We start from the raw sequence: 11,368 nt of genomic DNA on the forward strand, positions 1-11,368 counted from the left end.
CGCAACGAATACCCCGCTCTTCTTGTCAATTCCACGGGCACTGCCTTTGCCACGGGCGGTGGAGTGACGATGCTACGAGTATACGGTCTTGCTGCGTTGCGTTGCGTTCAGTTTCATTCTGTGAGTTCGACAGCTACTTGACTAAATATTGTATTTTCGCCTTACGCGACTTGTTGTAATGTATTATTGATATAAGCAGATTCGCGATCGTCGATAATGATTTTTCATGGTGTTTTGTAATTTTTAAATTACAAAGGAATTGATATGTAAGACAGTTTCAAGCGAGCTATTTTTTGCGGCTGTATTTACTGTGCAAACAACTCTAAATATGGCAAAAGTGTCACGTGATAATCAACCGTTTGGTTTCGGCGCTCACTGGAGCAGACGATTTTTTCTGTAACCAGTTGACAGTGATGAAACCATATTACGGTCTCCTTCCGGCAGCAGTCCCAAAATTTCGACTTGTTTTGACCTTAGAACGATGTCTTTATCATAACTATGAACAAAACGGAGATCACTGTCGAAGTCGGCCAATCTGCAATCATTTTCGTCTCGCGAACACTGATCTCAAATTTAGACGTTTTTTTCTTTTTTTTCGATAAATACTTTTGATGACGTCATATCCGGCTGTTTGTAAAAGTTGAGGCGGCACTGTCACACCCTCATTTTTCAATCAAATTGATTGAAATTGTGGCCAAGCAATCTTCGACGAAGGCCGGACTTTGGTATTGCATTTCAGCTTGGAGGCTTAAAAATAAATTAATGACTTTGGTCATTAAAAATCTTCAATCATTTCCTGATTCCAAAAACATATAAATATGTTATATTTGGAATAAAAACAAGCTCTGAAAATTACGAATATAAAACTTATGATTAAAATTAAATTTCATAAATCGATTTAAAAACAATGACATCTTATTCCTTGTCGGTTCCTGATTCCAAAAACATATATATGATATGTTTGGATTAAAAACACGTTCAGAGAGTTAAAAAGAATAGAGATATAGAAGAAGCGTGTTATCCTCCTCAGCGCAACCGCTACCGCGCTTTTCTGGATTGTTAATTTCACTGCCTTTGCCGTGAGCGGTGGACAGACGATGCTACGAGTGTACGGTCTTGTGGAAAAAATGCAATGCGTTCAGTTTCATTCTGTGAGTTCGACTGAGCTTGACTAAATGTTGTATTTTCGCCTTACGCGACTTGTTTTTCTTTTTCTTTTTTTTCACTTTCCCGTCTGGTAGACACTCGGTTTGATATAAAATCCCCACACCTTCAAACAGACGCACGTCACAACATTAGAAACAAACTAAACAAACAAACAAACAAACAAACAAACAAACAACAACAAAACAAACATACCAAAAAGCAAAAGACAATTCTTCAACCTAACTTGTTTGTATGGTTGATGATTGAAAGAGACAAGAACAGCTCAAATGTATTAAATGGGTTAATTAAAGCGTTGCAGCTTTCTTTCGTTCATAATGCAATGGTTTGTTTGTGAAACGATTCTTGTATTGCGCTGACATGAATAAAATATAACCGCTTTCAGGGCATTAACCAAACCTCACGCATACAGACAGCTATTTTGTTCACGAAGTTTGGGATCGGTTAGTCTTTTCTTTCTATTCATTTGGTGTTTAACCACACCGGTGACACTGTGACGGTTCCCCTACGCTTTGTGTTCGGTGCCCTGACCCTTTGTGTTCGGTTCCCACTCGGTTCCCACACGCCAAAATTCGCGGACAAGATCGAGGTACTGTCACCCAAAACATCCATTTATGGTAGTATTACGCAATGTTGCTCTCTGAGAATGGTCTTGTTAGATCTGTGAGTGTTTACACTACATGCCTAGGTGCTGTTGGATTGAAGGTTTTTGATATTTTAGCCGTTATTAGGTAGAATGCCTTCCACTTTACTGCAAAACTGCATAATTCGTAGCATCGGCAAGAAATATCCTACCAAAAAATGCCTGCTTGGAACTGTCGTTGGTCCAGCAAAAAGTTCAACATGTCTGTAGCAGACAGCCCAAGTTTCAAGATTGTAGGGCCATCCAAACAGCCGTAATAATAAAAACAACAAAAGTAGTCAGTGAAATTGGCTGTGTTCGGTCCCCCCACACTTTTGTGACGTAGGGGAACCGTCACAGTGTCACCGGTGTGTTAACGTCGTTTTCAACCATGAAGGTTATATCGCGACGGATCGGTTAGTACCTTTCATTAGCTGGAACAATTGCTTAATGCATTATTTCTCAATTCTACATTACATTTTCGTTTTGCTTGTCAAGTATAATTATAACAGTGAGACTCTAATAATGCTTTACCTTTTCCGTTATAAGATATACCAAACATAAATCAACGTCGACGAAATTAGAGTGCCTATAAACCCTGGCCTGTGTTCAAAATATTCGACTAGTTGGGAAACGAAAAAAGCCGCAACTCTCTTTGTGTGCTGAATTCACAAAAGTTCGATAGAGGTAGCGGTATAGTACATGCAACCATCTTCGCACAACTTGACTCTGCTCAGGTTAAAGAATAGGATGGGAAAACCAGGCCGCGTACCGGGACCTCGGACTGAGAGACACACATTAATTTTGTACAAACTAAGGTATGCAGACTGAGCGCGTGAAGCACATTTGTCACGTGCCTCAAGTTGCTGCTGACAACAACATGTTGACTGCGCGTCATGGTACTTACTTCTGTGGTAAACTAACGCTGCCTCGTACTGCGCCACTCCTTCAGAGTCTGGGAACAGTGTAGATAACGTACAAAATGGAAGGTTTTCCACCGTATCTTTCGAAACTAGTCCTTCAGTTTTGCATGTCCTATGTCATGACTGTCGTGGCGGAGAACCCTTCCAGTTACGCTAATGTGACTGAGAGGATTGACGTGATAGGTTCCTTCTCACTGCAGAACGAAGAACAGTGCAGAAGACTGTGCTGGTATCAAGATTCGTGCACGAGCTACTCGTTCTGTTCTCCCTGTGACCGCAGAGATGACAACTGTGTCCTTCATTCCAGTCACGTAGAAGGTAGGGTAAGCGCAACGACGATAACAACGACGACGACGACGATAACGACGACGACGACAACGACGACGACGATGATGATGATGATGATGATGATGGAGATGATGGTGATGGTGATGGTGATGATGATGATGATGATGATGATGATGATGGTGAACTGTGATTGTTATTGTTTTTGTTCTTGAAAAAAAGCTAAACTTGCTTTCCATCTATTCTCGTTTGTTTATTTCACCTGCTTTGTCCGGCTATGCGCAATTATTTGTTTTAACCACATATTCACCCAACTCGGAAATAGGTTTAACTAAAATTCTTTTGCAAATAGTAAACCTATTGGTATTTTCAACAATATTTTTATCCGCTATCATTGAATGCAGAGATGAATATGGGAATGTTTTGCAAATTGAAATGCCGTAAATGAAATGATCACACGATCAGAACTATCAGTCAGTCTTTCCTTAGATCCGCAAATGGATATGTTTATTGGGTTGACGGTTTAAACAATAGGAATACGCCCTGTCAGATTTATTACAGAGGGAAAACATGTGGAACCGGTAATAGTTGAAATTTGGGAACATAAATTTGATTTTATGCCGGAAAAGAGCAGTGGTTATTGGTAAGTAAATTAACCACTGAAACAAGAATGCGATTTAACAATGGAAAATATTGCACAATATTTATCCTATAAACATCTTATTGTTTAAAATAGGTATTTCCACGAGTAAATGTTGTACCTATTGTAGGAACGAAATTGATTTTATTGAATTTTTTTTGCCTTTAAATATTGTCCATTTGGAAATGTATTGAAGAAAAAGTGAATTGTAAATATAATATGAATAATAAGATTACTGTGAAGGAAGTTGTTTTGGGGGGTAATGAACATTTGAAAAGTTCCAAGGTTTAATTACGATTAGTTGTGTAAATTATTTGATTATTATAGCCAAAATGTGTGTTGTTTTGTATAGGTATGGATCGCCCCTGGACATTCTTTGTATGTTTGAGAAGGAATTGCGATATAGAAAAGTTGATTGAATTATATTTTTATCAGTAGTGTATATGATATAGGTGTAAAAAAAAATATTGAAAAAAAAGTATACGGAAACGCTTCTGGATATATTGTGGCTAAATACATGTAAACTAAAGGGAAGTGTTCAATACTAGTCCAATGAGCAACTATCAACGCCAAAATTAACTTGCCAATGATTTCTTTTAGCAATGAATTCCAACATGCCTCAGTTATCCTCACTCTCTAGGCTACTGTCTGAGACAACTAGAGTCTGGGATTTGCTTTGAGAATCGTTGTATACATTTAAGGGTTTGAAGGGAGGTTTGCCCTAAAAAAACGCGAAGGTTTGAATAGAGAAAAAAGGTACATCATTGTAAATACTCTCCCCCAGGAGGCACAAACACACACGCAGCCCACCAGGACTACACAGAGAAACCCGCCACAGGTTTGAACCCTGGACACGGGTGCAGCGGGAGACCTTGTGGCCAGAAGGAGTTCTGTGTCCCAGGTCTTGGTGGACGGCACCAGTGTGTCCCCCGTCCAGCCATGTGTCCCATCCCTCCCGTTCCTGCGAGACGTGTGGTGTACAGCGACATGGAACAAGATGAGAGGAACACTCTGGTGTGCGAGGAACACTTTGTGGTCAGTCCAAGGAACGCTTCAATGGGCGTACAGTGCCAGGTAAATACTGGGACGGTGACCTACATGCTTCAGTACAACAGTCGCCGTTTTCAAATGCTTTTGTAGGTCTTTCTTTCTGGACTAGTCTGCTCAATGTTGGTGTGTTTTCATTTGAAACTATATAGTTGATGCTATGAACTTGACGAAACACATTTTACGCCTCAATGCGCGAAGTTTGTTTGTTTGTTTGCTTCACGCCCAGCCGACCACGAAGGGCCATATCAGGGCGGTGCTTCTTTGACATATAACGTGCGCCACACACAAGACAGAAGTCGCAGCACATGCTTCATGTCTCACCCAGTCACATTATTCTGACACCGGACCAACCAGTCCTAACACTAACCCCATAATGCCAGACGCCAGGCGGAGCAGCCACTAGATTGCCAATTTTAAAGTCTTAGGTATGACCCGGCCGGGGTTCGAACCCACGACCTCCCGATCTCGGGGCGGACAATGCGCGAAGTGATTGTTTTACTTAATAAGTAAATAACATACCACTTGAGGGTTGGAGTTCATCATCGCAACAGTTGCTCTACACAACCATGAATACCTGTGCGCGCATGTTTGGTTTTGAATGTTTACACCATAGGACGTAGATATTTTGAAAATATACGATACAGATTGCGGCTAAACTTAGTGTTTGTTGATATATCCAAAGGGGAAGTAGACTTAAAAGGCTCATTTGTTTCAACGTGTCAGCTAGCAGCACACAAGACATCGGATGTGATGAAACTTAACTAAATAATTAATCAATTAACTACTCAAACACGTACAAATTAAATCGGGTAAAACTATTACATCGGACATGTTGATATGCTAGGCAGTTGGTTTGTTCCTCTACAGGTGAACTCGAGGTGGACGAGTCCGAGGGGTGAGTGTCTGCAGGCAGAGTTCTTCAACACGTCCAGTCCCTTCACTGGACTCATCCCTTGGAACTTGACCGTAGGCTGGGGGCTGTGTTTCAAGGCTACCTACCAGGGCATCCTCTACTTGAACCTTTTGATCGCCGCTGACGACCCTGAGAACATAGTCTTTCATTTAGCTATGAAGTAAGTTTCCAGCAAAAACACAGAAACGCATGTATGCATTGAACGCTTACAGGCATGTGCACACATGCTAGCACACATACGCACGCATTTAGAGGTAAGTCGGACCTGTCTTTGTTAAACGCTGGACAATCGAGTATGGTTATTCCTCTCACTAAAACATTGTATTAAAGATAGTTCACCCGAGGCGCTATTTTTACACCCCCGGTATAGGGGTGTGTATAGGTTTCACTCGATGTGTTTGTGTTCGCAAGTAGATCTCAAGAATGAACTCAACTCAACTCAACTCAAATTTTATTGGCTTCAATTTTCATAGAAGAATTTGTCTTGCGCTTGGGAGAAAGTAAGAGTATAACATATAAAAACAGCATTCATATCACATTTCATGTATCACACACAGTAATCACTAGTATAAGCCTACAATTATCACATTTGTACCTGTATCATACATGCAAATAAATAGTATCACATTTCCACGTATCACACACAATATATACATTACATAACATACAGCAAGCTTCCATCTCCCGCGCCCCCCCCCCCCCCTCCCACACATACATATCCTCGCACGTGCGTCGACTCCATACAAATGACATCATCAGTCCATTAACTAAAATGCACAATGACTAGTAGTGGGTAAATGATACTTAATACGTGCTCAACTAGACCTGCTAACTAAAATAATAACAGAAACAAAAACAAGGACTGGGCACAACATTTACACGTGTGTGACCTACTTACATCAAGTGCCTGTGATCTATAAATAACAATGATTGCGTTTAAAGTAAAACATGAATAATGCCGATGTTTTCTAACAATGAATACATAACAACTAAGATAAGAATGTATGTGCTTTCATAATAATTATGATTATTTTATAAAACACAGTGGGGAAATTTGGAAAATAATTTTTATACGAAACTGCGCACATCGAGTCGAGCTCTGTAGCGTGTGTGTTCGGAGGCAGGAGACACACATGGCAGTGGATATTAATTGTTCGATGGATTAAAAAGGATACCCCGACTTCGGCAGGGCAGAAGGAGGTACAAGACGGTGTGCTGTATTGCTGTGTGTGAGTGTGCTGTGCAGACCTTCTGTGTTCTGCACAGCACACTCACACACAGCAATACAGCACGGACCGATCGTCACCAAACTTGGTGAACAGGTTCTATACATTCCTGAGACGGTCCTTACAAAAATTGGGACCAGTCAAACACACGGTTAGGGAGTTATTGGTGGATTAAAATTATACAAGGCCAGGTATAGACGGACACCCCCGTTGGTCAAAGGGAAATAACCATTCTCACTGCCACCAACTGAGAAGGTTATTTCCCTTTGACGGGGGTGTAGTTCCTATCGGAGGAATTTCTTGTTTGACATGTTTTCTGACGATTTGGTCATTATAGAGTTCAAGGGACATTCGCTTTACTGAAATTTAGAACACCTGCAATGATTTGCTCAAAACTGCTCCGAAACTATATGCCAGGTAATTAAATGAATTTTAATAAGCGAGCGGTTTGCTTCGCCCAGTACTCCTGTTTCAGGAGTGCGGACTTCCATCCGTCACCATATCTTATTTAGTCCTCATAGATCTATACCCATTCGTCAAAGCAGATTAAGACCGAGGATTGAGGAAGTAAGATAGTCTTGCTTACGCATGCTAATTCCGTGCCTTACAGGGCTAAAACTCTTTGCATAACAGAAACAAACACACTGTCCGTTGGAGAATATCACGGTCTGAAATGACTACCAAACACAGCATTCAGATTTGTAAAAGAGAACACTAATTCTGAGACCTTCCTCGTGTGCGTCATCTATTCAACTCCTAAAACGAACCTTGTAGCTCTCGGCTCAATTTCAGATCTGTATCTCTAGGAATAGCACATGAAATACGTACGCAGGGTCGAAAGGTAAGACAAAAAATTATGACTGGCGCAAAAAAGAGTCACAGTGAGAATTACAGTCTGGGATTCCCACTCAAAACACGGCCGTTTTCAATTTGAGTAACTCAGCACTCAAACGTTTATTTTAAGGTATTCCTGGTGTGTGGTCACATAATAACAACCCCAACCTGAACTGCATAGCTCTTGGGGCGAGGAGAGATTGTTTTCTTGTTAAACAGTGTATCAATTTAACAACACATGACCTTGAAAGTAGACTTGTAATCCTAATCTTTGACGTGAATATTTTTTAAACGTTGTTGTTGTTGTTGTTACTGGTGGTGGTGGGTGTGGTGTTTTTGTTGTTGTTGCGTTTTTGTTATTGTCTTTCTTGTTCTTGCTCTCGTTCTTGATTGTTGTTGTTGTTGTTGTTCTTGTTGTTGTTGTTGTTGTTGTTCTTCTTCTTCTTCTTCTTCTTCTTCTTCTTCTTCTTCTTCTTCTTCTTGTTCTTCTTGTTCTTGTTCTTGTTCTTGTTGTTCTTGTTCTTGTTCTTGTTCTTGTTCTTCTTCTTCTTCTTCTTCTTCTTCTTCTTCTTCTTCTTCTTCTTCTCACTGTTAGTCTACGATATCCATGATGACGAGAATGCAACGTAAGTTGCGATTACAATACTCCATCTAATGTTCAGCACCTTTGACTGTCTGTCATTCAGTGTAGGCACGACAGGGGTACGATGGGACAAGCTCAGTGCGGCGACCGGGTGGAGCTCAGGTATCGGTGGATACAAACTCAGTTCATTGCCAGTGAATTTGAACGAGCCCTTCGCGCTGAGTTTCACACTCAACGATATTAATCTTCACATCACACTCATTGGGTACGAGCGAAAAGACTATTCCATTCCCACCGGTTGGAGAAAGGATAATGACTATGTGAATCTCACGGGTGTGAGGTATTTGATGACGTCAAGACAGGCGGAGGTTTCCTATGTGAACCTGTTGTCTGGTGATGACTGCGCTCTGTGAGCAGAATCAGTGTCGGCACACTAGTAGAGCCAAATGTGTTAGTTACACAGGTCATTGTGACTTGTTAAATTTCTGTCGCCCAGAAAGATAGAGTACTCTAGTGAATTACCGAATTATTTAGATAATTACAATGAAGACTTCTGGCGCTAGTCTGCCATCATAGAAACCTGCATTGTGTATGTGTTTTTTCCAAAATTATTGTGCAGCGCTCTGAGCAGGGGTTAACCCTGGATACATGCGCTCTAGAAATTCTATGTATTATTATTAGTATAAATGTTAGAATTACAATTGTTACATTGATCTTTCGAATTATGTTAGTAATGATTCTTGATGATTACAAATCACGTTGGTGAATTTCCAATAGCTTGCAATAGAATTACAGCAAAGACTTTTGTCATTTATATGCTGCTTGAAAGGTGAACTAGAAGTATATGAGTCCAACCACGGATGGTTGAACCGCTAGTTTTGTTGACCCAGCTGCTATAAGTACAATCATTGTCATTACAAAAGTTTTGTTTGATTTGAAAGTAGGATGTTCGTACATGAATTGTTTGATCATGTGAGCTTAACACCAACCAAGCAACCAACCAAACAAACAAACCACCAACAAACAACCAACCAATCAACCATCCAACCAACCAAACAAACCACAACCAACCAACCAACCAACCAACCAAACAAACCACCAACAACCAACCAACCAACCATCCCACCAACCAAACAAACCACAACCAATCAACCATCCAACCAACCAAACAAACCACAACCAACCAACCAACCAACCAACCAAACAAACCACCAACAACCAACCAACCAACCATCCCACCAACCAACCTTGGGAACAACCTAATAACCCATTCATCGACCAGCCAAGAAAACAATGCTTATCTTTACAACGCCCACAAGGCGCGACCTTTTTTGTAGGGCATTTTCAATTAAAAACAAGTCGCGTGAAGCGATATGAAAACATTTAGTCAAGTAAACACCACAAACCAATCATCGCCGAGACTACATTTAGATAGTCTCGGCTAAACATACTGAAGACCGAGACGGGTCACGCTCGCCGCCACGAAGCAAGCGTCCTTAGTACTTACTGAAGCTATTTTCTTTCATTCAGATCACATTTTTAGAGTAAACATGACATATCTATATATTTTTGAATTTAGGAGAAGACAAGGAATACAATGCAATCAAGCTTAAACCTGTTTACGAAAAATCGATTTTAATGACAACTTTAATCAGCAAACTCATTAATTGATATTTAAGTCTCCAAGCTAAAATGCAATACCAAAGTCCGGGCTTTGTCAAAGATTACTTGACCAAACTTTCAACCGATTCGGTTGAAAAATGAGAGCGTGACAGTGCTGCCTCAACTTTTACAAAGAGCCGGATATGACGCCATCAAAGACATTTATCAAAAAAATGAAAAACCCGTCTGGGGATATAAAACTCAGGAACTCTCATGTGAAGTTTTATGAAGATCGGTCCGGTTGTTTTCTCGGAATCACTTTATACACACACACACACACACACATACCTAAAGTGTGGATGGTTACCTAAGAGGCGGCACTGGGTGGAGTGCCTTTCTAGTGCACTTGCACTACAACAGCACTGGGTGCAGTACTCGCTCCGGCATCGAATAATTTTGCACTAAAAAATGCACAAAATTTGACCTATTTCGTCGCCTATAGAGGACGGAAAGAATGTCATTTTGAACATTGTTATGACATTCTTTCCGTCAAAAAAGTCAATTTAACGGTGTTAAATGAAGCGACCATCCACACAATTAGGTTGCCATCCAGAGTTTAGGTTGCCATCCACGTGTGGATGGTTGCCTTATGGTGATTTAGGCAACCAAACCTGTGGAAACGGGGGTACACACACACACACACACACACACACACACACACACACACACACACACACACACACACACACACACACACACACACACACAGCATTACCCTCATCTCGATTCCCCCTCCATGTTTAACCATTTAGTCTGTGCTGTTGTCATCGAACCTCCGGCGGTTTAGGGTGATTTTTTGTTTGTTTGATTAAAAAGGAAATACATACTTTTTTTTAGAAAAAAATGCTGTCTCTTGTTATCTGTCGAATACCATTAGTGTCTTTCCGTCGCTCCAGTGATTATTTTCATCAGGGGGGGAGATCGGATTAGTCTATGCAAGGTTAACAAATGTTGAAAACATGTTTTTTTTAAATTTAAAAAAAATTCTTTTACTTGTTAAAATATAATGGCGGTTTTGTTTTTTTACCAGAGAGAGAGAGAGAGAGAGAGAGAGAGAGAGAGAGAGAGAGAGAGAGAGAGAGAGAGAGAGAGAGAGAGAGAGAGAGTGTGTATGTGCGTCCGTGCGTCCGTGCGAGCGTGTGTGTGTGCGTGCGTTGGTGCGTGCGTGTGTGTGCGGGCGTGCGGGCGTGTGTCCGCGTGTGTGTGTATGTGTGTGTGTGTGTTAATTTCTCTGTCTGTCCTACGCAGTCACGCACGCAGACAGCTAGGCAGTGGACGTAATAATCGCTCTGATGTTCGTTTGATTTCCAAACAATTGCAGTCCACACGGCGTTCTCAGGTTACTCGGATGCGTAACTCAATATTGCTGACACTTGATTGTTTTTGTGTTCCCTCCCCCCCCCCCCCCCCCCCCAATGAAATGCAGCGTAGACCGCTAACAGTAACAAGGCTACTTTGTGACGGAT

General features: G+C 41.1%; 1 protein-coding gene across 1 annotated transcript; it reads left to right on the forward strand.

Annotated features, from left to right (window-relative positions):
- The first annotated feature begins 2,750 nt into the window (after positions 1–2,750).
- On the forward strand, positions 2,751–9,352 carry LOC138958517 (uncharacterized). Its single transcript, XM_070329704.1, has 4 exons — positions 2,751–3,027; positions 4,419–4,708; positions 5,552–5,757; positions 8,344–9,352. The coding sequence occupies exons 1-4, from the start codon at positions 2,769–2,771 to the stop codon at positions 8,651–8,653; spliced, it is 1,065 nt and encodes a 354-aa protein (XP_070185805.1). The 5' UTR covers positions 2,751–2,768; the 3' UTR covers positions 8,654–9,352.
- Positions 9,353–11,368: the final 2,016 nt, after the last annotated feature.

The sequence above is a fragment of the Littorina saxatilis genome, linkage group LG1 (assembly GCF_037325665.1).
Source record: "Littorina saxatilis isolate snail1 linkage group LG1, US_GU_Lsax_2.0, whole genome shotgun sequence".
Classification (NCBI taxonomy): Eukaryota; Metazoa; Mollusca; class Gastropoda; order Littorinimorpha; family Littorinidae; genus Littorina; species Littorina saxatilis.